The 27,435-nt window shown below is 53.3% G+C and overlaps 1 protein-coding gene across 16 annotated transcripts in view; it reads right to left on the bottom strand.

The window, feature by feature from the left end:
- Positions 1-27,435, bottom strand: part of CACNA1B (calcium voltage-gated channel subunit alpha1 B) — a 482,132-nt gene that overhangs the window by 167,982 nt on the left and 286,715 nt on the right. For all 16 annotated transcript variants that reach the window (XM_064171600.1, XM_064171605.1, XM_064171604.1 and 13 more), the window contains 5 exons: positions 25,420-25,532; positions 23,412-23,543; positions 22,403-22,475; positions 10,467-10,584; positions 4,069-4,136 (listed from right to left, as the gene is read on the bottom strand). In XM_064171600.1, coding sequence (XP_064027670.1) covers positions 4,069-4,136; positions 10,467-10,584; positions 22,403-22,475; positions 23,412-23,543; positions 25,420-25,532 — 504 coding nt within the window. The remainder of the gene's footprint in view (positions 1-4,068; positions 4,137-10,466; positions 10,585-22,402; positions 22,476-23,411; positions 23,544-25,419; positions 25,533-27,435) is intronic.

Genomic DNA, 27,435 nt, shown 5'->3' with positions numbered 1-27,435 from the left:
TGTGCACGCATATATACTCATATCAACCATCCATCCACCCTCCCATGCATACATACACACATGCATCCATCCATACATCATCCATCCACCCATGCATCCAGCCATCTATCCATGCATCTGCTGGGAAGGGCTCTGCAGGTTAGCTGGGAATGGTTCTGCAGGTTAGCAGGGAAGGGCTCTGCAGGTTAGCAGGGAAGGGCTCTGCAGGTTAGCAGGGAAGGGCTCTGCAGGCCAGCAGGGAAGGGCTCTGCAGGCCAGCAGGGAAGGGCTCTGCAGGCCAGCAGGGAAGGGCTCTGCAGGCCAGCAGGGAAGGGCTCTGCAGGCCAGCAGGGAAGGGCTCTGCAGGTCAGCAGGGAAGGGCTCTGCAGGCCAGCAGGGAAGGGCTCTGCAGGCCAGCAGGGAAGGGCTCTGCAGGTTAGCAGGGAAGGGCTCTGCAGGTCAGCTGGGAAGGGCTCTGCAGGTTAGCAGGGAAGGGCTCTGCAGGTTAGCAGGGAAGGGCTCTGCAGGTCAGCTGGGAAGGGCTCTGCAGGTTAGCAGGGAAGGGCCCTGCAGGTTAGCTGGGAAGGGCTCTGCAGGTCAGCTGGGAAGGGCTCTGCAGGTCAGCAGGGAAGGGCTCTGCAGGTTAGCTGGGAAGGGCTCTGCAGGTTAGCTGGGAAGGGCTCTGCAGGTCAGCTGGGAAGGGCTCTGCAGGTCAGCTGGGAAGGGCTCTGCAGGTCAGCTGGGAAGGGCACTGCAGGTTAGCTGGGAAGGCTCTGCAGGCCAGCAGGGAAGGGCTCTGCAGGTTAGCTGGGAAGGGCTCTGCAGGTTAGCTGGGAAGGGCTCTGCAGGCCAGCAGGGAAGGGCTCTGCAGGCCAGCAGGGAAGGGCTCTGCAGCCTAGCCAGGAAGGGCTCTGCCTTTCCAAAAGAGGCAGCTGCAAACTGCTGATGGTTTTCCCACCTGAGACTCGGCACTGATCTCCATTAGTTTTACAGTGTAAATGTCAAGAAAGCCTCTTGGGATCAACTGGCTCCTGAGTTACTTAATTATATCTCCAGGCCATTCTGAGGGCTTTGCATGGCTGTATTTACTTAGCAATAAATCCTTCATTCTCCAGGTATGAGATATAATTGAATTACTTTCATCTTTCCCCTCCTCTTTTGCAAGCCTTAGTGATTTGGAGGGGATCATAAATAAGATTACAGACAAATATATATATATATATATACAAGAAAGAGTTTCTTGAGAAGCTTTACAGTTTGGCAGTGCTGCTGAATCCATCTATATTTAATTAGGCTTTCTTAACATCAACAAAGTTGTGTTTCTAACCCTCCCAATCAGCTGCTGAAATATTCACAAGCAAGCACTAAAAAGATGGAAGAAAGAGGCAGGATGAGCTTCATTATCCAAGAATTGTGCTGGGCCTGAGCCTCTCTCTTCACACATCCAAGGGATGCTCATAAATCTCCTCAACAGCCTGAGAGGATGATGCCTTCAGGCTGGAGATTTCTGTGAGCTTTAAGAGGAGCAGAAAGAGTTGTAAAGGAGAAACTTCCTGGGAATAAAAAAAAACCAACCCACTGAGATCCATTAAATGCAGCCCTGAGCTGCATTTATAAGAGAGGAGGGCTGCAGAACATGGTCTTGGAGATCCAAGATCATTTATTATGCCACCAGTTCTCTTGCCTGGTCTGTGCTGGAGAGCAGCTGTCAGCAAAAGAGGTTCCAGTGGAAGCTTGAAGCTGGAATCAGTCACACAGCTGCACAGCAGAAGGAGAGAGCTTGCAAAGAGAAGTTCAACTGTGGCAGAGATGTGGATTTGAACTGGGGGCTGTTGGGTTGGTCTTCAGCAGCTGGGGAAATGGATTTTAGCTGGAGCAGGATGGATTTAGGTTGGACATGAGGAAGAACTACTTTACAAGGAGAGTGGTAAAACAGTGGAATAGGCTGCTCTGGGGTGTGGTAGAGGCCCCATTCCTGGAGACATTCAAGAGAAGACTTGATGATGTGGTCCTGGGCACCCTAATTTAGTTAGAGGTGTCCCTGCTGACAACAGAATGACCTTTGAGGGTCTCCTTCAACCTGATGCAATCTGTGAATGAGTAGGGAGGGAAGCTTCTCTGTCTCCCTGAAATGTGGAGCTACATTGCTCATCCATGAACCCCTGCACCTTCCAGCAGCTCTAAAGAAGAGAGCACATCCTTGTTTGCTGCTGCACAAGCACAGAGTTAGTGATCTTCTTACCCTGTATGGAGCAGATAAGCTAAAGCTTGTGAGACACAACTGCTGAGGTGGGCACTGTGCTTCTCCTGCCACTGGCAGGTCATTGACTTAAGGTGATGACAGCAGCACAATAGGGTGTGCAGGTTTGTGTCCAAGCTGGAAGTGTGCAAACAAACCCTACTGCTGCCTCCTAAATACTACTGAGGATGCTACAAAGAGAAATCAAACATAGGTCAGAGCACAAACACAACCTGCAGCATGTCTGTGCAATATGAGGCTCTAAGTTTGGCTCCAGCCTAAATCTGTGCAGGGAGTAAAGTCACATCTGTGTCATTTCCATCTCCTGCCAGGACCTGGCTTTCTGCCTGCACTGGGGCTGGTGTCTCAGATACCTCTTGCACCTGGTGAGAGGCAGGAAGATCTTCACAACAGCCTCTGCAAGTTGTTTCCAAGAGAGTTGATTGGAGAATGTTGATTCCCTGATTCACCCCAAAAACTCAGCAAGGTGTGAAACATTAGTGTGAGAGAGCCAAAGGAGGGATGTTGATCCTTTGTTTCATCCCCAGGCTCAGCAAGGTATGAAACATCAGTGTGAGAGAGCCAAAGGAGGGATGTTGATCCTTTGGTTCATCCTCAGCAAGGTAGGAAACATCAGTGTGAGAGAGCAAAAGCAGGGATGTTGATCCTTTGGCTCACCCCAAAGCTCAGCAAGGTATGAAACATCAGTGTGAGAGAGCAAAAGCAGGGATGTAGATCCTTTGGTTCACCCCAAAGCTCAGCAAGGTATGAAACATCAGTGTGAGAGAGCAAAAGCAGGGATGTAGATCCTTTGGTTCATCCCCAGGCTCAGCAAGGTATGAAACATCAGTGTGAGAGAGCAAAAGCAGGGATGTTGATCCTTTGGCTCACCCCAAAGCTCAGCAAGGTATGAAACATCAGTGTGAGAGAGCAAAAGCAGGGACGTAGATGCTTTGGTTCACCCCCAGGCTCAGCAAGGTATGAAACATCAGTGTGAGAGAGCAAAAGCAGGGATGTTGATCCTTTGGTTCACCCCAAAGCTCAGTAAAGTATGAAACATCAGTGTGAGAGAGCAAAAGCAGGGATGTAGATCCTTTGGTTCACCCCAAAGCTCAGCAAGGTATGAAACATCAGTGTGAGAGAGCAAAAGCAGGGATGTTGATCCTTTGGTTCATCCTCAGGCTCAGCAAGGTATGAAACATCAGTGTGAGAGAGCAAAAGCAGGGATGTTGATCCTTTGGTTCACCCCCCAGGCTCAGCAAGGTATGAAACATCAGTGTGAGAGAGCAAAAGCAGGGATGTTGATCCTTTGGTTCACCCCCCAGGCTCAGCAAGGTATGAAACATCAGTGTGAGAGAGCAAAAGCAGGGATGTTGATCCTTTGGTTCACCCCCCAGGCTCAGCAAGGTATGAAACATCAGTGTGAGAGAGCAAAAGCAGGGATGTTGATCCTTTGGTTCACCCCAAAGCTCAGCAAGGTATGAAACATCAGTGTGAGAGAGCAAAAGCAGCAGCACACCACCTGTGTCTTCCCATCTCTAAGCTTCAGCCAAACCCTTTTAATTGCCTCCCCTTTGCTGCTGCTAACAGCAAGTGCTAGAACTGCCTGGGCACCACCACATAGCACCAATGCCCACTGCCCACCCTGTGACCAAACATGAAACAGCTCCCTGAAACAAGCCTGAAATGAGACAAAGCTGAACAAGAACAGACCTCCAGTTCCCTCCCTGTGATGCTAACTGGCAAACAGTGACACCCCATGAACCAGAGGGAATTCCAGGGTGTCTGGGAGGTGCTTTAGATGCAGCAGGTCTGGTCTCAGTTGGAAGAAACAGAAATCTCACACATACCTTGGTCAGCTCTTGAGCGTTTGCCAGGTTGTCAACGGCGATAGCCAAGAAGACGTTCAGGAGAGTATCTGGTAGGGAGCAGCTAAGGAAAAGGTCTTTGGACAATAGATACAACACAGAGAACTCTTCCTCTTCTCTGCCACCACCTTTCTTTCTCTACTGTATCACATCCAGGCAGGTTTTCAAAGTCCCCAGAGAAGGAGACTCCATAACCTCTCCGGGCAGCCACCTCCAGAGCTCTCCCACCCTTACACCAAAGAAGTTTCTTCTCATGCTGAGGTGGAACTTTCTGGGTTCCCATTTTCTTTGTCCCACTACTGGGCACCACTGTAAAGAGCCTGACCAAGAAAAGCCTGGATGAGGCACTTAGTGCCATGGTCTGGTTGACTGGACAGGGCTGGATGCTAGGTTAGACTGGATGAGCTTGGAGGTCTCTTCCAACCTGGTTGATTCCATGATCCTGACACCCACCTCTCAGATATTTATGGCCACTGATCAGATCCCTTCTCAGCCTTCTCTCCTCCAGCCTAAAAGCCCCAGGGCTCTCAGTCCTTCTTCAAGGGAGAAATGCTCAAGTCCCCCAGTCATCCTTGAAACTCTCTATTGGACTCCCTCCAGTAGATCCCTGCCTCTCTTGAACTGGATAACCCAAAACTGATCACAGTATTCCAGTGAGCAGTGTCCCTGCTCCTCTGTGTAATGACCTGAGACCTGGAGTCCCTCTGCTGTAAGGACAGGCTGAGGGAAGGTTCTCTTCTCCCTAGAGATGGCACCAGGGAGACCTTCTGGTGGCCTTTCAATGCTTATGACAAAGCTGGGGACAGAGTTTTGAGCAGAGCTTATTGTGACAGGACCAAAGGTGATGATCTGAAGCTAAAGAGGGAGACTCAAACCAGAGAGAAGAAAGAAATATTTGACACTGAAGGTGGTGAGAGCCTGTCCCAGGTTGCCCAGAAAGGTGAGAGATGATGCCTCATCCCTGGAACCATTCCAGGTGAAGTTGTTTGGAGCTCTCAGCAACCTGCTCTAGCTGCAGATGTCCTTGCTGACTACAGGAGGGTAGGAAGAGATGACCCTGAAAAGGTCCCTTCCAACCCAGACCAGTCTGGGATTCTGAGATGCTGTGAAATCCCTGTGCTGCAGCAGCCTCCAGGCAGCACACTGGCTGCAGGCAGTGTTGGCTGCTGAGCTGTGGCCCCACATTGGCAGAGCATCAGGAGACTTTCCTGGGCAGCCAGGGACTCAGGTTGACCCAAATAACCAACTCAAAGCCTCTTTGCTTTCACTCTCAAGAGCTTTTACCAAACATAAGTCAGCAATGACTTCAGAAAGAGATGTTTAGGTCTCTAATTCCCAGTGAGATCAGTATCTCCAGAGCCTGAATGCCCACCAGAGCTGGGGCCTCTGCTGGTGACAGTGGAGGGCAGGAGCTGGATTTAATCTTTTAGCATCTTAGAATCCTGGCTGCCAAACCCTGCAGGGCACAGAGCCTCGGGGTTTCTCCAGGCAAAGCCGAGGTTGTCCAACAGGTCTCCTCCACAGCATGGAACAGTGAAGATGGTTCCTTTAGGAGAGACTGAGCTTTGAAACATGCTGCTCCTCCCTCCATCCCAGCAGGGCAGCAAGGAATGTGGAGTGGGAGCAGCTCAATCCCAGGGAGCTCAGCAGATAAAGGACAGGAAGAAGGGAAAGTTGGTGCTGAAATGATTTCTCCCTCCTGTGCTGGAGGCAGAGCTCCAGCAACGTTTCACCTGATTGGGCCAGGTCCTTGCAACTGAGGGATGGCAAAAGTGAGCTGACACCTGTGGGCTGGGGGTGCAGGCAGGGAAGAGGGGGTGCAGGGAAGGACCTTGAGTGAAGGCAAGGAGGCTGGGGTGCAGGCAGGGAAATGAGGGGACAGGCAGGGACGTTGAGGTGCAGACATTGAGGGATATTGGGTTGCAGGCAGGGATGCTAGAAGTGCAGGCAGGGATGCTGAGGGTGCAGGCAGGGAGATGGGGTGTAGGTAGGGATGCTGAGGGCACAGGCAGGGAGATGGGGTGCAGGTGAGGATGCTGAGGGTGCAGGCAGGGAGATGGGGTGTAGGAAGGGATGCTGAGGCCGCAGGCAGGGAGATGGGGTGCAGGTGAGGATGCTGAGGGTGCAGGCAGGGAGATGGGGTGTAGGTAGGGATGCTGAGGGTACAGGCAGGGAGATGGGGTGCAGGTAGGGATGCTGAGGCTGCAGGCAGGGAGATGGGGTGTAGGTAGGGATGCTGAGGGTACAGGCAGGGAGATGGGGTGCAGGTGAGGATTCTGAGGGCACTGGCAGGGAGACTGAGTTTACATAGGGATGCTGAGGGTGCAGGCAGGGAGAGGTGGACATTGCTTCCCATGGCACTAGTTGGGTGCCAGCCAGGCATGGCTGTTTGGGTTTCTTCCTCTGGGCTGCTTCCAAGATGAAGGAAACACTTCCAAGCCTCCTGCTCTGAATGCCTCAGTAATAAATCCACCTTCCTACCCCTGCCTCCTCCACACAGATGCTGAAAACCTCTCCTGTAACATAACCAACCACTGGAAATATCATTAATTTTCGTTTAAGAGATCTGATTGTTTTGATCCAGCTCCAAGCAGACACAATTTGGCAGACTTGGGCACTTCTGTGTCACTCCTCTGCCCTAAAGAAGGTCCCTAAGCCCTCTCTGCAGAGCTCAGGGACTCTCAGATACCCCCAAAAATCCAACCTCTGCTCCAGGCTGTATGAGCTGGGCAGAGCCAGGAGCTGTCTGGGTGATGTGGAGTATGGTTGTGCTGGAGGGCAGCTGAGGGCCAGGATAAGGGCAGCCTGCTCCAGGCATTTTCTGACGTTCATTGCAGACTCTTCTGTGGGTTTTCTCATAGGTTCCCCCCCCCTGTTTTTTTCCCCCTCAACAGACACAGCAATTTAGCCATTAACTGGATAACAATGACTGCAGCCATGGGGTCATTTCCTACCAAATGGGCCAAATGCTGCTGTTCCTCCAATCACACCACTTCCATTAACCCATTTCAGATGCAGAGGTCTGGCTCCACACACTCTCTGGAACTAGCAGTGTAACATGAGAGACTTCTGACTTACAACAACAAAGGTTCTGGGTCTTTTCCTTCTGATAACCACTTGAAAAATTAAATGGATTCAAAGCAGCAATCAAGCTGCAGTGAGAAGCAGGGGAAACTGGCACCCACCCACCTTTCTTCATGGCCACAGCACTCTGAGCAGCTCTGGGAGAAGAGAGGAGTCCCTCATCATAGAATCACAGCAGGGCTTAGAATCACAGAATCAACCAGGTTGGAAGAGAGCTCCAAGCTCATCCAGTCCAACCTAGCACCCAGCCCTATCCAGTCAACTAGACCATGGCACTAAGTGCCTCATCCAGGCTTTGCTTGAACAAGGCTGCAAGGGACTTTAGAGGTCATCTACTCCAAACTCCCTGCCATGGGCAGGGACACCTCCCATTAAAACAGGTTGCTCAAGTCCTCATCCAACCTGGCTTTGAACAACTCCAGGGAGGGAGCATCCACAACCTCCCTGGGCAGCCTGTGCCAGCATCTCCTCACCCTCACTCTGAAGAATTTCTTCCTAATCTCCAGCCTAAATTTCCCTTCTTCCAGCTTTAATCCATTGCCATTTGTCCTATCACAGAATCAAGCATGTTGGAAAAGACCTTTGAGATCATAGAATCAAGCAGGTTGGATGAGACCTCCAAGCTCAGCCAGCCCAACCTAGCACCCAGCCCTGCCCAACCAACCAGACCATGGCACTAAGTGCCCCAGCCAGGCTTGGCTTCAACACCTCCAGCCACAGCCACTCCACCACCTCCCTGGGCAGCCCATTCCAATGCCAATCACTCTCTCTGACAACAACTCCCTAACAACATCCAGCCTAGACCTGCCCTGGCACAGCTTGAGGCTGTGTCCTCTCATTCTGTCCCTGGCTGCCTGGCAGCAGAGCCCAACCCCACCTGGCTACAGCCTCCCTGCAGGCAGCTGCAGACAGCAATGAGCTCTGCCCTGAGCCTCCTCTGCTGCAGGCTGCACACCCCCAGCTCCCTCAGCCTGTCCTTGTAGAGCTTGTGCTGTTCCTGCAGGGAACTTGCTAAAAGTCCCTTGCCAGCTGTCCTGTAGGACTGTTCTCTTCTGACAGGTGAAATGTCCACTCCTGGCATTCCTGGTGAGGTTTTGACAGTTACTGACAAGCAAAGTCCCTGCTAAGTCATCCACCTCAGCTTTCTCTCCCAGATAAATGGCTGCTTGCTGCTTGCTCCCAGCTCATGGCAAGCAGGGGTTGCACTGACCTGATTGAAATAGCCTCTGGAAAAGCAGCCCAAGCACCAGCGGGCTTATTACTGCAATTCCCAGGCTGAAGAGGCAAGGGAAAGATTTAACTCCTCATCCTCCACTGCACGCTCCCCCCTCAGCTCCCCATTCATCTCCTCCACAGTGCTTAAAGGTCAAGGGAGGTTCTTCTCCTTCTTTACTCTGCCCTAGCAAGGCCATATCTGGAGTATTATGTCTAGTTCTGGGCTTTCCAGTTCAAGAGAGGCAGAGATATACCAGAGAGCATCCAACAGAGGCTGCAAGGATGCTGAAGGGACTGGAGGGGAGGGAGGGAAAAGGGAGAGAGGAGGGAAGGGAGGGAAAAGGGAGAGAGGAGGGAAGGGAGGGAAAAGGGAGAGAGGAGGGAAGGGAGGGAAAAGGGAGAGAGGAGGGAGGGAAAAGGGAGAGAGGAGGGAGGGAAAAGGGAGAGAGGAGGGAGGGAAAAGGGAGAGAGGAGGGAGGGAAAAGGGCGAGAGGAGGGAGGGAAAAGGGAGAGAGGAGGGAGGGAAAAGGGAGAGAGGAGGGAGGGAAACGGGAGAGAGGAGGGAGGGAAACGGGAGAGAGGAGGGAGGGAAAAGGGAGAGAGGAGGGAGGGAAAAGGGAGAGAGGAGGGAGGGAAAAGGGAGAGAGGAGGGAGGGAAAAGGGAGAGAGGAGGGAGGGAAAAGGGAGAGAGGAGGGGAGGAAAAGGGAGAGAGGAGGGAGGGAAAAGGGAGAGAGGAGGGAGGGAAAAGGGAGAGAGGAGGGGAGGAAAAGGGAGAGAGGAGGGGAGAGAGGGAAAAGGGAGAGAGGAGGGGAGAGAGGGAAAAGGGAGAGAGGAGGGGAGAGAGGGAAAAGGGAGAGAGGAGGGAAGAGAGGGAAAAGGGAGAGAGGAGGGAAGGGAGGGAGGGAAAAAGGAGAGAGAAGGGAAGGGAGGGAAAAGGGAGAAGCCCCCCTCTCCTTGCCAAGAAGAGAACTGATCCCCTGCTCCTCCAAAGCGCTGGCTCTTAGCCGCTCTGAGGTTAGGAGCCTCTCCCAGCTCCGCTGTCAAGCCTGATCACAGCTTAATCTCCTTTCCAAATGCCAAGCCCTGAGGACTTCGCGGTCTGCCCCCCTCCCCCCCGCTCTCCACTGACCCAGTTTCCCGGCCCCGAGTGCCTGGCAGGGGCTGCTGCCCGCTACGAGGCAGATGTCTGCGCGGAGCTGCGGAGCCTGAGCGGCGGAGCCGGAGCGGCTGCGGCCGCGCTCCGGAACGGGATCAGCCCCGCAGGGACGCCCTGGGGCGACAGGCGCAGCTCACACTGCCTGCTCCGCTCCTGCTAACGTGCAGAGCTCAGCCTGCAGCCCTCTGTGCAGCCCAGGGGGGCTCACAGCTTATCTGTGTGGGCTGGCTGACACGCTGGAGGGGAGGGATGGCGTCCAGAGGGACCTGGACAGGCTTGGGAGGTCACAGAGTCACAGGGCTGGAAGGGACTTGCAGAGTCACAGGGGCTGGAAGGGACCTCCAAAGCTCGTCCAGTCCACCTGCCCTGCCAGAGCAGCATCACCTAGACCAGATCACACATCCAGGTGGGTTTTGAATATCTCCAGAGAGGGAGACTCCACAACCTGCCCCTGGGCAGCCTGTGCCAGGGTTCTGTCACCCTCAGAGGGTAAAAATTCCTCCTCACGTTTCCATGGAACTTCCTCTGCCTCAGCTTCCACCATTGCCCCTTGTGCTGTTACTGGGCATCCCCCAGCAGAGCCTGGCTGCAGCCTCTGGCACTCACCTGCACAGCTTTATAAACATTGATGAGGTCACCTCTCAGTGTCCTCCTGTCCAAGCTAAAGAGCCTCAGCTCCTCATTCTCTCCTTGTAACAGAGATGCTTCATTCCCTCAGCCATCTTTATGGCTGTGTGCTGGACTCTCTCCAGCAGCTCCACATCCCTCTTGAACCGAGGATCCCAGAACTGGACACAGACACTCCAGACGCAGCCTCACCAAGTCAACCTGGTGAAGTTCAGCAAGGCCAAGTGTGAGGTCCTGCAGCCCAGGAAGGCTGTGTGGCAGGCTGTGGTGCTAAGAGAGGCCAACGTGCAAGGATACAGTTACCAAACAAGGTGAGGACGATGAAGTAAATGGAGGAGAACATCCCCGAGTGGACTCCACCCTGCGACTCGATGCCGTGGTACATCACCGCGTTCCAGTCCTCCCCCGTCAGGATCTGCCCGGGGGGATGCAAAGGAGAGAGAAAGTGACTCAAAGGAAAGGCAAAGCAGGATCTCAGGATCTCAGAATTCCTTTGGTTGGTAGAGACCTTTCAGGTCACAGTATCCCAGTATCATCAGGGCTGGAAGAGACCTCACAGATCATCAAGTCCAACCCTTTAGCACAGAGCTCAAGGCCAGACCATGGCACCAAGTGCCACGTCCAGTCCTGCCTTGAACAGCCCCAGGGACGGCGACTCCACCACCTCCCCGGGCAGCCCATTCCAGTGTCCAATGACTCTCTCAGGGAAGAACTTTCTCCTCACCTCCAGCCTAAATCTCCCCTGGCACAGCCTGAGGCTGTGTCCTCTCCTTCTGGTGCTGGCCACCTGAGAGAAGAGAGCAACCTCCTCCTGGCCACAACCTCCCCTCAGGTAGTTGCAGACAGCAATAAGGTCTGCCCTGAGCCTCCTCTTCTCCAGGCTAACCAATCCCAGCTCCCTCAGCCTCTCCTCGTAGGGCTGTGCTCAAGGCCTCTCCCCAGCCTCGTTGCCCTTCTCTGGACACGCTCAAGCATCTCAATGTCCCTCCTAAACTGGAGGGCCCAGAACTGAACACAGCACTCAAGGTGTGGTCTAAACAGTGCAGAGTACAGGGGCAGAATGACCTCCCTGCTCCTGCTGGCCACACCATTCCTGATGCAGGCCAGGATGCCACTGGCTCTCTTGGCCACCTGGGCACACTGCTGGCTCATGTTCAGGTGGGTATCAATCAGCACCCCCAGATCCCTCTCTGTCTGGCTGCTCTCAGCCACTCTGACCCCAGCCTGCATCTCTGCATGGGGTTGTTGTGGCCAAAGTGCAGCACCCTGCACTTGGAGCTATTGAACACCATCCCCTTGGACTCTGCCCATCTGTGCAGGCAGTCAAGGTCCCGCTGCAGAGCCCTTCTGCCCTCCAACTGTTACCCCAGCACTGCCAGGTCACCACCAACCCGTGCCCCTCGGCACCACATCTGCACAGCTTGGCCACCCCTCCAGGGATGGGGACTGCATCACTGCCTTGAGCCTGGTGCAACTGGGATTGCTCTCTGGGGGTGAAATGGATCAGCACATCAGTGATGCAGGTTGTAGTATTGGACATCAACCCTCCAGCACTGGACAGGCTAACCCCAGGCTGGATGCAGCTTTCTCCTCTGGCCCAAGCTAAGGAGGTGTGAGGAGCACTGGTGAGGGAGGACCACTGAAGCATCCCTGTCCTACCTTGGTGATGTGCCTGCTGCCCACCTCTGACCATAGGCTGCCATGAAAGCAGCAGCAGTAAGCCCTGCTTTCCAACACACCACCCCCAGCACAGTTTCTCCCCCTCTCCATTCTGAAGTCATGCAGAGATACCAGGTTTCATCAGCTCCACCTGTGACACTTCTAACAGGCCTAAGGACATTGTACAAAGCCCAGACTGAGTGAGACCTGTTGACATCTTTCATTCACTTCATGCAGAAAGGGTTTGCTCCCCAACTCTGAGCAATCAGGCAACTCTGCAACAGGAGGAGAAGTTCCTGTAACCCCCTTACAACTCTCCTCCTCTTCCTCGGGGCTGCAAAGCATTACTGGGTAGAGAACATGTGTGGCCATTGCTCCAAACATCAGGCACTGGGCAGCACATCCACTGACTGCAAGGTCTGGGATGGTCTGCCCAGGGCAGTGATGGAGTGATCATATCTGGAGATGTTTAAGCAGCCTGTGGAGCTGGTGCTTAGGGACTTGGGGTAGTGTTGTCCCTTCAGCACTGAGTCAAAGGTTGGACTGAATGAGCTTGGAGGTCATTGAATCATAGAATCACCAAGGTTGGAAGAGAGCTCCAAGCTCAGCCAGCACAACCTAGCACCCAGCCCTGCCCAACCAACCAGACCATGGCACTAAGTGCCCCAGCCAGGATTGGCTTCAACACCTCCAGCCACAGAGACTCCACCACCTCCCCAGGCAGCTCATTCCAATGCCAATCACTCTCTCTGACAACAACTTCCTAACAACATCCAGCCTAGACCTGCCCTGGCACAGCTTGAGGCTGTGTCCCCTTCTTCTGTTGCTGCTTGCCTAGGAGAAGAGCCCAACTGCACCCAGCTACAACCTCCCCTCAGGCAGCTGCAGACAGCAATGAGCTCTGCCCTGAGCCTCCTCTGCTGCAGGCTGCACACCCCCAGCTCCCTCAGCCTCTCTTCAGTTTCTCCAGTCCCAAGTGCACGCAGGCTGCTGGAGGTGATTGTGAATTCCAACCTAGTTGTCAGGTGCTGATGGAGAGAAAATGTCTTGCTGCAGGGTTGCTGCTGATGACAGCAATATGCTAAGAGCCACTATAGACACAAAGACACACAGACCTGCTTCCTCCATGCAGAACCTGGCCTCAAATAATCCAGAGGTGAGGATTCAGACCCCTAATTCCAACTCACATCACTGGAGCTACTCTGGGTTTGCAGCAAAGAATCCAATCCAGGGCACTGGGCATTCAGCTCTGCCACTGAGTTATGCACAGCACTGCTGACAAAACTGCATCCACATAATTCCCATGAATTCACAACTCTTCCTGCCTTCTGGGAACAACCATAGAGTCACTCCTGCTCACACAAAACACTGAGGGAAAGGGAAACTGGTGGGAACAATTGCATGCCCATCCGGAAGGACCTGGACAGGCTGCAGAGCTGTGCCCAGGCCAACCTCATGGCATTCAACAAGGCCAAGTGTAAGGTCCTGCAGCTGGGTGGGTGCAATCCCAAGCACAGCTCCAGGCTGGGTGGGGAATGGCTGAGAGCAGCCCTGAGGAACAGGCCCTGGGGGTCTGGGCTGATGCAAAGCTCAATAGGAGCCTGCAGGGTGAGTGCAGCCCAGACACAACCCTGTGCTGGGCTGCAGCCAGAGCAGTGTGGGCACAGGGCAAGGGAGGGGATTCTGCCCCTTGGCTCTGCTCTCCTCAGACCCCAGATGCAGTCCTTTGTGCAGTTCTGGAGCCCCCAACACAAGCAGGACATGGAAGTGTTGGAGCCAGTCCAGAGGAGGCCACCAAGATGCTGAGAGGGCTGCAGCAGCTCTGCTCTGAGCACAGGCTGAGAGAGTTGGGGCTGTGCAGGCTGGAGAAGAGAAGGCTTGGAGGAGAGCTTGGAGTGGCCTTCCAGGATCTGAAGGGGACCTACAAGAGGGCTGGGGAGGGACTATTGACAAGGTCTTGTAACGACAAGAAGAGGAGGAATGGGTTTGAAGTGGCAGAGGGGAGATTGAAACTGGATGTTAGGAAGAAGTTGTTTGCAGTGAGGGTGGTGAGACACTGGCACAGGCTGCCCAGGGTGGTTGTGGCTGCTCCCTCCCTGGAGGTGTTCAAGGCCAGGTTGGATGAGGCCTTGAGCAACCTGTTCTAGTGGGAGGTGTCCCTGTCTGTGGCAGAGGGTTGGAACTGGCTGAGCTTTGAGCTCCCTTCCAACCTAAACCGTTCTATGCCCTGCAGGAGGGCAGAGGGTGCAGGCATCAGGTCGCACATAAGCAAGTCCAGAGGATCAGGGTCTGGGTTCCAAAATCCAACTGGAATCATTCTGGAAGTGGAACAAAACCTTAAAAGCCAGGGGGAAAAAAAGAAGTTTCATGTCACTTTTGCAATGAGATAGAGTCCAAACCAACCCAGCCTGCCTGGGCAGAGCTGAGGAGAGTCTCTAAGGTCCTGGCAAGAGGACAGACACTTTGCCCCAGTGTCCTTCCCATTGCTTACTGTCACCTGGAGAAATGACTCCAGCAATGAGGTAGCAGCCCTCAAGAAGCAGAGCACATGCAGTAAAAATCTCTGTTTATGGATGCTGTAAGAACTCCTTGCTCCAGGAGAAAGGAGGACAGCAGGACAAGCAGTGAGGACTCTGGAGTAACACAAAACCCAAACATCTTGTTTTACCCTGGGCCCCAAACTGCTTTGGGCTGCTGCAGGTGAACATTTTGTCCTGTGCATCTCAGCATTTTATAGCAGCTGAGGAGCCACCAGGTGATGGACTGAGAAGAGCCATCAAGAGCTGATGTGAAATCTTAATGGGCTAATGAGCACATAAGCAGTGGGAGGCTCTCAGCAGCAGAGAACAGAACCACATCGTTCCCATGGCTGTCCTCAGGCAGAGAGAGGCTTCCCTGAAGAGCAACCTGAGTGAGTGCAAAATCACAGCAGCTGAGGGTGATGTCTCACAGGAGAGTCAGTGAGGGCAGCCAGAGCACTCAGACATCAAACAAAGCCTGCAGAAGAGAAGGCTACAGAGAGAGCTTAGAGCAACGTTTCAGTGGCTGAAGGGGACCTGCAGGCAGGCTGGGGAGGGATTGTTTAGGAGAGTCTCTGGGGATAGGTGAGGGGCAATGGTTTGAAACTGGAGCAGGGCAGATTTAGGTTGGACATGAGAATAGAATCGAATCAAGCAGGTTGGAAGAGAGCTCCAAGCTCAGCCAGCACAACCTAGCACCCAGCCCTGCCCAACCAACCAGACCATGGCACTAAGTGCCCCAGCCAGGCTTGGCTTCAACACCTCCAGCCACAGCCACTCCACCACCTCCCTGGGCAGCCCATTCCAATGCCAATCACTCTCCCTGACAACAACTTCCTAACAACATCCACTCTTAACCTGCCCTGGCACAGCTTGAAGCTGTGTCCCCTCATTCTGTTGCTGGTTGCCTGGCAGCAGAGCCCAACCCCACCTGGCTACAGCCTCCCTGCAGGCAGCTGCAGGCAGCAATGAGCTCTGCCCTGAGCCTCCTCTTCTGCAGGCAATGAGGGGGAAGTTCTGCACAGTGAGAGTGGTGAAATACTGGAACAGGTTTGCCCAGGGATGTGGTTGAGGCTCAGTCCCGGGAGACATTCAAGGTCAGACTTGATGTGGCCCTGGGCAGCCTGATTTAGGTGGCAGGGTCCCTGCTGCCTGGACAAGGTGACCTTTGGGGGTCCCTTCCAAAGCACTGCAACCTGTGACTCTACAGAAACATTCATCTAGCTGGTGTTTGTGTTTTAGAATTACAGACTCACAGAATTGTCAGGGCTGGGACAGACCTCAGGGATCATCCAGTTCCAACCCCCCCTGCCATGGGTAGGGACACCTCACACTAGATCAGGCTGCTCAGAGCTGCCCCATACAGCCTGGCCTTACAGACCTCCAGGGATGGGGCTTCCACCACCTCCTTTGTACATCCAGAGCCTGGCATTCAGCTCACAAAGACCTTCCTGGGAGGCAGGAGCTGGAGCTCAGCATGAGATGCTCTTCAAAGGGACTTCAGGAGAGCAGGGCTCAGCTGCACCAGGGCTGAGTTCAGTCAGCTGCCAGCTGGACCAAGCCCAGCATGGGACTCGTGTGACCGAGCAGCGTGACCCAGCCAGCCCTGCTGAATGAAACAGGCTAAGGCAGGCTGCAGGGGACTTTAAGACTGCTTCTTCAACAAAGAGTGTCTGAAGGGGCTGGGGAAGGGCAGGGTGTAGCTAACTGTATTATGTTTGTTCAACACATGGAATGCATGCCCTGAGTGCTGCTGCTCTACTCGTTAGAGCAGTGACCGAACCAGCTTGTGTGAGCCCAGGGGAGAAGCACAGAACCGTTAAGGTGGGAAAAGACCTCTAAGATCAGCAAGTCCAACCATACAATCAAGCAGGCTGGAAGAGAGCTCCAAGCTCAGCCAGTCCAACCTAGCACCCAGCCCTGCCCAACCAACCAGACCATGGCACCAAATGCCCCATCCAGGCTTGGCTTCAACACCTCCAGCCACACAGACTCCACCACCTCCTTGGGCAGCCCATTCCAATGCCAATCACTCTCTCTGACAACAACTTCATCCTAACATCCAGCCTAGACCTGCCCTGGCACAGCTTGAGATTGTGTCCCATCATTCTGTTGCTAACACCTCTGTGACCAGCAGACCATGTTCCAAAGCACCACAGAATCAACCAGGTTGGAAGAGACCTCCAAGCTCAGCCTGTCCAACCTAGCACTGAGTGCCCCAGCCAGGCTTGGCTTGAGCACCTCCAGGGATGGTGACTCCACCACCTCCCTGGGCAGCCTGTTCTACATCTACTCTGGTTTTGAACACATCCAGGGATGGTGACTGTCACCCTGGGCAGCCTGTTCCAATGCCTGACAACCTTTGCAGGAAAGAAATCCTAACTAATAACCAACCTCTCCCCTGATGAGCTTGAGGCCATTTCTTCTTGCGCTGTCTTCTTGAGCTTCCTGGGAGAAGAGGCCAACAGCAGCCTCACTCCAACCTCCTTTCAGGTAGATGTAGAGAGCAACGAGGTCTCCTCTCAGCTTCCTCTTCTTCAGGCTAAACAACCCCTGCTGCCTCAGCCTCATGAGAGATGTTCTCCAAACCTTCCCACCAGCTTTGCTGCCCTTCTCTGGACATAACTCCAGCACCAGAATGTTCATTTTGGAGTGAGGGGCCCAAAACTGAACACAGCACTGGAGGAGCAATCTCACCAGTGCAAATCACAGGGCATGATCACCTCCTTAGTCCTTCTGGCTGTGCCATTTCTGATGAGCAATCATAGAATGATGGAATTGTTAGGGTTGGAAGGGACCACAAGGAGCAGCCAGTTCCAACCCCCCTGCCATGCCCAGGGACACCCTACCCTAGAGCAGGCTGCACACAGCCTCAGCCAGCCTGGCCTCAAACACCTCCAGGGATGAGGCTTCCCACACCTCCCTGGGTAACCTGTTACAGCCTCTCACCACTCTCATGCTCAACAACTTCTTCCTCACCTCCAGGCTGAATCTCCTCATTTCTACCTTGCTTCCATTTCCCCCAGTCCTATCGCTCCCTGACAGCCTAAAAAGTCCCTCCCCAGCTTTTTTGTAGCCCCCTGCAGATGCTGGAAGGCCACAAGAAGGTCACCTGGGAGCCTGCACAGCCCCAACTCTTTCAGCCTGTGCTCACAGCAGAGCTGCTGCAGCCCTCTCAGCATCCTCCTGGCCCTGCTCTGGACACTCTCCAGCATCTCCACAGCCCTCTTGTCCCAGGGGCTCCAGAGCTGGATGCAGGACTCCAGGTGGGCTCTCAGCAGAGCAGAGGGGCAGGATCACTTCCCTCACCCTGCTGCCCACACTGCTCTTGCTGCAGCCCAGGCTCTGCTTTGCTCTCTGGGCTGCCAGAGCACACTGATAGCTCACACTGAGTCTCTCCTCCACCAAATCTGATGAGGGGAGCTTTAAAGAGAACTCAGAGCTCATATTCAAGAGAGGTTAACATATTTACAGCTCAGGGGAGGAGGGGGAGGGAGGAGAGGCAATTGAAATACCTCTGCAGGGCTGCAGGGAGCCAAGCCAGTGCCGAGGGCTCTGGCAGGGTTTAATTCATAGCTCTGATGTCCTAGACAAATATCACAAACCCAACAGTGTTTTCCTTCATCCTACAGCCACTACATCACAGGGGCATTTAGCTGAGGACCAGAAAGGAAATATCTCAGCTGAGTTATCCTCAAGAGACAGCTCCAGTCCCAAAGCAAAGATCACATCAACATCCTCAGCTGCTCATATCCGGAGCCTGACTGGAAGCTCAGTTCCAGCCCTCTGACAATACCTTGATGTTCCTTTAAGCCCTTTCTTTGATGCCTGCTAACAAACTATGCAAATATTAATCTCCCATGATTTGCAATATCCTGAGAGGTAAGCACTGAGAACCTGCTCTGCATCTGGAGGGAAGCAATACCCAGATGGAGCCGCTCACCCCGAGGTCACACTATGCAGCCTCTTTGATTCTCATGTGGTCTGGATCCAATTGCCACCATTTTCCCCCCCTCTTTCTCCTCCCTCCCCCTTTCTTTTTTGGGATATGACACTGAAATATCATAGAATCATAGACATCCCTTCCCTGGAGCTGTTAGGGGCCAGGCTGGATGAAGCCTTCAGCAATCTGGTCTAGTGGAAGAGCATAGAATCAGACAGGGCTGGAAGGGACCACAAGGAGCAGGCAGTTCCAACCCCCCTGCCATGCCCAGGGACACCCTACCCTAGAGCAGGCTGCACACAGCCTCAGCCAGCCTGGCCTCAAACACCTCCAGCCATGGGGCCTCAACCACCTCCCTGGGCAACCCATTCCAGCCTCTCACCACTCTCCTGCTCAACAACTTCCTCCCCACCTCCAGCTTTGCTTAATTTCCCCTATCCTGGCACTCCCTAGGAGCCTAAAAAGTCCCTCCCCAGCTTTTTTGTACTGCAGCCAGTTCCAGTTTTTGAGAAAACTTTAGGTATGGAAGTTTTTCCTGAGGTCCAACCTAAACCTCCCCTGGTGTTACTGGAAGCCAATTCCTCTTGTTCACAGAATCACAGAATCAAGCAGGTTGGAAGAGAGCTCCAAGCTCAGCCAGCCCAACCTAGCACCCAGCCCTGCCCAACCAACCAGACCATGGCACTAAGTGCCCCAGCCAGGATTGGCTTCAACACCTCCAGCCACACAGACTCCACCACCTCCCTGGGCAGCCCATTCCAATGCCAATCACTCTCCCTGACAACAACTTCCTAACAACATCCAGCCTAGACCTGCCCTGGCACAGCTTGAGGCTGTGTCCCCTCATTCTGTTGCTGGGTGCCTGGCAGCAGAGCCCAACCCCACCTGGCTACAGCCTCCCTGCAGGCAGCTGCAGGCAGCAATGAGCTCTGCCCTGAGCCTCCTCTGCTGCAGGCCAAACACCCCCAGCTCCCTCAGCCTCTCCTCACAGGGCTCTGCTCCAGGCCCCTCCCCAGCCTTGCTGCCCTTCTCTCAACACCTTCCAGCACCTCAACAGCTCTCTTCAACTCAGGAGCCCACAACTGGACACATCACTCAAGGGGTGTCCTGAGCAGTGCTGAGCACAGGGGCACAAGAACCTCCCTTGTCCTGCTGCCCACACTGCTCCTCAGCCAGCCCAGGATGCCATTGGCTCTGCTGCCCACCTGGGCACTGCTGCTTCAGCTCCTCTCTCCCAGCACCCCCAGCTCCCTCTCTGCCTGGCTGCTCTCAGCCACTCTGGCCCCAGCCTGTAGTGCTGCTTGGGGTTGTTGTGGCCAAAGTACAGAACCCTGCCCTTGGCCTTGTTCAGTCTCATCCCATTGGCCTCTGCCCACCCATGCAGCCTGGCCAGGTCCCTCTGCAGGGCTCTGCTACCCTCCAACAGCTCCACACCTGCTCCTAGCTTGGTGTCATCTGCAAACTCACTGCTGCTGGACTCAGTCCCCTCATCCAGATCATCAATAAAGATGTTGAACAGGACTGTGCCCAGCACTGGTCCCTGGGGCACACTACCAGTGACTGGCTGTTTTCTCAGCTGTGACTTGTGAGAAGAAACCCACTCCCACCCAGCTCCAACCTCCTTTCAGGCAGTTGCAGAGAGCCAGAAGGGCTCCCCTCAGCCTCCTTTTCTCCAGGATGAACACCCCCAGGTCCCTCAGCTGCTTCTCACCAGACCTCTTCTCCACACTCTCCTTCTCCACCTTCACTGCCCTTCTCTGGACCTACTCCAACACCTCAATGTCTCTGTTACACTGCAACACCCAAACCTGAACTCCACCAAGCCTCAGACAGTCTTCCACAGCCCAGTGAGTGGTGGCTGCAGGTGGAGCATGGTGCAGCTCTGCTGAAACATCTGCAATAACTGCTTTGGGAAGCAGCAGCCAGAGAACAGCTGCAAAATCAGACTCTTCAAGCTGAGCATTACCTCTGCCTCCTCTCCCTGCCATCACATCAACCTGCCTAGGGCTGGTGCCTCATTCTGTGCTCCCCTGTTGCATTAACTCATCTCTAGCTATTACCCTGCCAAATGCTCCATGATTTCCTTTGTGCCTGGAGCTAGCTCAGGGCTCTCTCCTCATTAAATCACAGCCACCACAGTTAGAAATGAAACAGGTCACCTATTGCTCCCTGCCCAGGGCTCCCTGCAGTGTGCAGCCCCAGGGCAGAGCCTCAGAAGAGGGCAACCTGGACATGCAGAAGCTTCAAGCTCAGCACAAAATCGTCTATTTCATCAGCATATTTTTTTCCTAGCCAAAAAAATTAAGCATTCCTTTTGTTCTGGTTTTCCTTCATTCCACAGCATGCAGCACTAGGGCAAGGGTTGAAACTACAGCAAGGGAGGTTTGCATGGCACAGTGGGAAGAAGCTCTTTACTATGGAGGTGATGAGCCACTGGAATAGGCTGCCCAGCATGGTGGTGGAGGCCTCATCCCTGGAAAAATCCAAGGTCAGGCTCAATAAGGCTCTGAGCAACCTGCTCTAGCTGCAGATGTCTCTGCTGATTGTGGGGGGGTTGGGCTGGGAGACCTTGGAAGGTCTCTTCCAATCCCAACTAGGCTGATTCTGTGACTCTCAGAGACCACAGGCTCCCTTAGCACATGGAGCAGGCTGTGCTGCTCCCTGCCAGGAGAAGTGGCTGAAGGAGGGGTGGAAGAGAAGGAGGTCAGGTTCTCTTTGTGGCTGACTTCCAAATGGTTTCACAACTTTTCAAATCAAGGCAAAACTTGAGGTGCCTGAGCCTGGCAAGAAGATGTGCCCCACGGAGGGCAAGCACCTTTGGAAGTCCCTTCCAACCCAGTGCATCCTAAGATTCCATGAGTGCTTTTCAGTGAAACCTAGATTGGTCAGTGGAACAAACTACATGGGAAGAAAGGACTTGCCCTTTCCTAAACCCCTTCCCTTATCTCCTTTCCTAAACCCCTTCCCCTTTCCAAAATCCCTTCCCTTTTCCCCTTTCCTAAACCCTTTCCCCTTTCCAAAATCCCTTCCCTTTCCCCCTTTCCTAAACCTCTTCCCCTTTCCAAAATCCCTTCCCTTTTCCCCTTTCCTAAATCCCTTCCCCTTTCCAAAATCCCTTCCCTTTCCCCCTTTCCTAAACCTCTTCCCCTTTCCAAAATCCCTTCCCTTTCCCCCTTTCCTAAACCCCTTCCCCTTTCCAAAATCCCTTCCCTTTTCCCCTTTCCTAAACCCCTTCCCCTTTCCAAAATCCCTTCCCTTTTTCACCATCCCCTTCCCTTTTCCTTAACCCCTTCCCCTTTCCAAAATCCTTTTTCTTTTCTCCTTTCCTAAACCCCTTCCCCTTTGCTAATACCCTTCCCCCTTGCCTAAATCCCTTCCTTTTCCCTAATCCCTTCCCCCTTTGCTAAACCCCTTCCTTTTTCCTAAACCCCTTCCTCTTTGCTAATCTCCCTCCCCTTTCCCCTTTGCTAAACTCTTTCCCTTTTCACCTTTCCTAAACCTCTTCCCCTTTGCTAATCCCTTTCCCCTTTCCTAAATGTCTTCCCTTTTCACCTTTCCTAAATCCTCTCCCTTTTCCTAAACCCCTTCCCCTTTGCTAATCCACTCCCCCTTTCCTAAATCACTTCCCCTTTGCTAATCCCCTTCCCCTTTCCTAAATCCCTTCCCTTTTCCCCTTTCCTAAACCCCTTCCCCTTTGCTAATCCACTTCCCCTTTCCTAAACCCCTTCCCCTTTCCTAAATCACTTCCCTTTTTCCCTTTCCTAAACCCCTTCCCCTTTGCTAATCCCCTTCCCCTTTCCTAAATCCCTTCCCTTTTTCCCTTTCCTAATCCCCTTCCCCTTTGCTAATCCCCCTCCCTTTTCCTAAACCCTTTCCCCTTTGCTAATCCCATTCTCCTTTCCTAAACCCCTTCCCCTTTGCTAAACCCTTCCCCCTTCCTAAATCCCTTCCCTTTTCACCTTTCCTAAACCCCTTCCCCTTTGCTAAACTCCTTCCTCTTTCCCCTTTCCTAACCCCCAGAGATTTTCAGGAACCTCTTTCCCCCCACAAGCAACGAGAGGCAGCCAGGAAGTCACTTTCTAATGCTCAGCCAGGACAAGGCACAGCTTTACCTGGAACACAGTGAGGATGGCAGCAGGGAAGGTATCAAAATTGGTGGTTGGTGTTTCATCTTGGAAGTTGAATCTGGAGAGAAGGAAGAAACAGAAACAAGAGCAGGGAGGGACAAGCAGCTCCCAGTGCAGTCTCATAAACCCCTTGCAACCCAAGTCAGAGAGGAGCATTGGTTCCACCTGGCAGTATTCCACCCTCATCCCTAGGCAATCACAGCTGGGCACAGGGCATCTTAGAGATGATGCTTAACAGAGGTGTTAGCAGAAACTCAATTTCATCCCTAGAGAAACCCCTGATGCTTTGAAATCCATTTTCACACAAAACCAGAAGGAACAATCCAAACCTGAAACGATTTGGAGGGGGAGGAACAAATGGCTCCAAGGAGTGTTTCTGGGTTTGGCTCTCAGGAGTAAAATCAGAACAGAAATTACCTCTTAGCAGATTGTTTCATTTGAGTAGTTTAAAGCTAAAATGGTGATAGATTGAGGGGGGGAGAGAGAGAAAACAAAATAGAACCCACACCAACCAAGCAACCAACATCAAACCTTTCCAAATCTGGGCTGGAATTGAAGTGCTTAATATTATGACATTTCTTGCTGCAAAATTCATCACACAACTGGCATTGCCAAGTGGAAAAAAATTGAGATTCAACCAAAAAAAAAAGGTATTTCAAGTGAATAAATCATCCTGGCTCTAGGGGGAAAGAATTTGTCTTGCCCCTAACAGCAGGAAAAGTGTTGCTTCCTTCCCCTGGTTTTGCTTCAGAGCTCTGGGTCTACCCATGGTGGATGGGGAATTAGAACAGGAGGGGAAGCAGAAAGAAGCCAGCTCCAGCTAAACCCCCAGGACCTGTTTTCCTGCAAAGCAGAGGTCACTTCTCAGCAGCCCAGGACCAATATCTTGCACCCACAATAAGAATCCTTCAAGCCCTGCAGTCCTCTTCTCTCTTTTGGGTTCCAGGTGGCTGCTTTCAGCTTAGCTCTGAGAGGAAAAGGATTCACTACTTACTGTCCTCCAAAGAGCTGCATCCCCAGCAAAGCAAACACCACAATGAACAGGAACAGCAGGAAGAGCAAACTGATGATGGACTTCATGGAGTTCAGCAAGGAGACCACCAGATTCCTCAGGGAATTCCAGTACCTGTGGTGGAGATCAGAGCAGCCAGGTAAGAACATGAGTGGGAGAAGAGCCTTTGGTGGGAAACCAACACACTCTGAGTTCCTATTATAGAAAAAAGGAGTGGCAAAGGAGATCAACCTCTCTAAACCTCCCCCTGTGACTGGAAAATGCAACCCCTGAGGGGCAAAATCCCCTCTGGCATGGCAAGGGAAGAGATTGGTGGTGTTCACCCATGCAGGGCAATCACCTGCACTGGAAGGGTTTGGTTTAGTCTCTCAGTAACCCTCTGCCCTGCTACAGATTTTGACCTTTCTGCATGGAAAAAAATGTGCCCAGCAGGTCTAGAGAGGTCCTTTGGCCCCTCTGCTCTGCTCTAGTGAGGCCACATCTGGAATACTGTGTCCAGTTTTGGGTTCCCCAGTTCAAAAGAGGCAGAGATCTGCTGGAGAGAGTCCAGTGGAGAGCTGCGAGGGTGAGGGGGGGACCTGAGCATCTCCCCTATGGAGAGAGCCTGAGAGCCCTGGGGCTGTTTGGTCTGGAGAAGAGAAGACTGAGAGGGGACCTGAGCAATGGCTACAGATATCTGAGGGGTGGGGGGCAGTGCCTGAGGCCAAGGTCTTTTGGAGTCAGCAGCAACAAGCCAAGGAGCAGCAGCTACAAACTGGAACAGAGAAGTTTCCACCTCAACACGAGGAGAAACTGCTTTGGTGTGAGGGTGTTGGAGCCCTGGAGCAGGCTGCCCAGAGAGGTTGTGGAGTCTCCTCTAGAGACTTTCAAGAGTTGCCTGGATGCATTCCTATGCCAACTGCCCTAGGGGATCCTGCTTTTGGCAGGGAGCTTGGACTGGATGGTCTCTGGAGGTCCCTTCCAACCTCTAACTTTCTGTGAAGTCAACAGCAAGTCAAAAACATGAAGGTGAGGAGTGAGGCTGGACAGAAAACCTGCAGCTTTGTAAGACACAAAGCAGAAAATCCCAGCATGGTGAGGTTGGAAGTGACCTCTGGAGATCATCCAGCCCAAAGTTAAAGCAGGGCACCCACAGCAGCTTGCCCAGGATCACAATGGCATAGGAGGTTTGGAATCTCTCCAGAGAAGGAGACTCCACAACCTCTCTGGGCAGCCTGCTCCAGGGCTCCAGCAGCCTCACACCAAGAGGCTGTTCCTTATGCTGAGGAATAACCAGCTCATTCCCATCAGGATGTCTCTGTGTTCCTCCAGCTTATGAGTGCCAGTGTCCACAAGAAGGACCTGATTAGAGGTTGGACACATGAAGATGCTCAGAGGGCTGCAGCAGCTCTGCTCTGAGGACAGGCTGAGAGAGTTGGGGCTCTGCAGCCTGGAGAGGAGAAGGCTTCCAGGAGACCTTGGAGTGGCCTTCCAGGATCTACAGGAAGGCTGGGGAGGGACTATTGACAAGGTCTGGGAATGACAGGAGGAGGAGGAATGGGTTTAAACTGGCAGAGGGGAGGTTGAAACTGGATGTTAGGAAAGGGTTCTTCAGAGTGAGGGTGGGGAGACACTGGCACAGGTTGAGGGTGGGGAGACACTGGCACAAGTTGTAGGTGGTGAAGCACTGGCACAGGTTGCCCAGGGAGGCTGTGGAGCACAGAATCACCCAATGTGATCAAAGATCACATTGGGTGATTCTGTGCTCCACAACCTCCCTGGAGATGTTCAGGACCAGGTTGGATGAGTCCTTGAGCAACCTGTTCTAGTGGGAGGTGTCCCTGCCTATGGCAGGGGGTTGGAACTGGCTGAGCTTTGAGCTCCCTTCCAACCTAACCCATTCTATGATTCTGCCCCTTCTCAGGGCTGGAGCAGCATGGAAAGCACTTGTGGAAAGCTGTGGGGGCTGAGGATGCAGCTTTGCTGTGAGCAGAGGAGGAGCTGGACTTACTTTGTGACTTTGAATATCCTCAGCAGCCGAAGCGCTCTCAGCACGCTGATGCCAAAGGAGGTTCCTGGCTTCACTGCAGCCCAGATAACTTCAAATATGCTTCCCACAATGACCTGCAAGAAGAGTTCATTTCCAATCAGTTGAGCTTAGTTCTTTGTTCCAGGGAGGCTGAGCACAGAGGGAGAATCAGAGCTTGGGGTGTGATTGGGCTTTGGCAAAGCCAGGAACTGGCCAACAGGGCTGCAGAGCCTTGTGCCAGCCTTCTGCAGTCCTGTCTGAGGAGGGGCACTGCCTAGAGGAGGGATAGATGAAAAGGAAATCACAGGCAGGACCTTGTTGCTTTCTTCTCCTTTAAAACAAGGAAAGACACTGCACTTTTTCACAGCCTCAACTGTAACTGCCAACACTTCATTTTCCCACCCCGTGCAGTCAGCCTGTACACAGCAAAGATGCAGGAGGACACTGTCCCACCCTCCTACTCCCACCAAAAGTCATCACTCACAGCACTTCAGAAAGGTGAAGCATTTGCTGTGAGCAAGATGTACCCACTGAGGCTCTTTAGGAGATGGATGAAGGTTAACAGCAGCTAGGAGATGCCCTTCACTTAGGTGCCATCTCTGCCTCTGCAGCCATCCAGGCATCTTTGGGTTATGCTTTGGTTGTGTTATTTGTGCTCTGCTTTCCTCTCATGACAGTTGGAGGCTGTGCATGGTCCTCTGAGCCACAAAGCATTGCACTGCTCTGAACCAGTACCAGCTTGATGGATGCCCCAGAGGGCAAAGCCTCACCCTTGGAGCAGCTTGATGCAACACCACCTCACAGTATCCCAGTATCATCAGGGTTGGAAGAGACCTCACAGATCATCAAGTCCAACCCTTTACCACAGAGCTCAAGGCTAGACCATGGCACCAAGTGCCATGTCCAACCTTGCCTTGAAGTGCCCCAGGGATGGCGACTCCACCACCTCCCCGGGCAGCCCATTCCAGTGTCCAATGACTCTCTCAGGGAAGAACTTTCTCCTCACCTCCAGCCTAAATCTCCCCTGGCACAGCCTGAGGCTGTGTCCTCTCCTTCTGGTGCTGGCCACCTGAGAGAAGAGAGCAACCTCCTCCTGGCCACAACCTCCCCTCAGGTAGCTGCAGACAGCAATGAGGTCTCCCCTGAGCCTCCTCTTCTCCAGGCTAACCAATCCCAGCTCCCTCAGCCTCTCCTCGTAGGGCTGTGCTCAAGGCCTCTCCCCAGCCTCGTTGCCCTTCTCTGGACACGCTCAAGCATCTCAATGTCCCTCCTAAACTGGGGGGCCCAGAACTGAACACAGCACTCAAGGTGTGGTCTAACCAGTGCAGAGTACAGGGGCAGAATGACCTCCCTGCTCCTGCTGGCCACACCACTCCTGATGCAGGCCAGGATGCCACTGGCTCTCTTGGCCACCTGGGCACACTGCTGGCTCATGTTCAGGTGGGTATCAATCAGCACCCCCAGATCCCTCTCTGTCTGGCTGCTCTCAGCCACTCCAACCCCAGCCTGTATCTCTGCATGGGGTTGCTGAGGCCAAAGTGCAGCACCCTGCACTTGGAGCTATTGAACACCATCCCCTTGGACTCTGCCCATCTGTGCAGGCAGTCAAGATCCTGCTGCAGAGCCCTTCTGCCCTCCAACCCAGCCACATCTGCCCCCAGCTTGGTGTCATCTGCAAACTTGCTGATGACTTTGGAATCAGGTGATTCCTGGGCTAAATGGGTTGATCTCAAAGTCTATTTAGCTTTGAACTTTGCTGCTGGCACTGCCAAAAAAAGCTGGCTTTAGATTAGTCTTGGATTTAGGAGCAGTCATTACCAAGGTAAGAATCCCTGTTCCTCCTTTGTGGAAAAGGAGTTGAAAGAGGGAGAAAAATCATTCCCAGATAAGGCAGATAGCTGCCAGATAAGGACTAGAAGCAACAGACTAAATCCTGGAGAGAAGAGCTGGAAGGACTACAATGACCTGAGCTCTTTTCCCCTTCCCTGTGGCTGTTCC

Source organism: Pogoniulus pusillus, chromosome 35 (assembly GCF_015220805.1).
Source record: "Pogoniulus pusillus isolate bPogPus1 chromosome 35, bPogPus1.pri, whole genome shotgun sequence".
Taxonomy (NCBI): domain Eukaryota; kingdom Metazoa; phylum Chordata; class Aves; order Piciformes; family Lybiidae; genus Pogoniulus; species Pogoniulus pusillus.
Note: the sequence above shows the minus strand (reverse complement) of the source record. Positions and strands in the feature narration are given on the sequence as shown.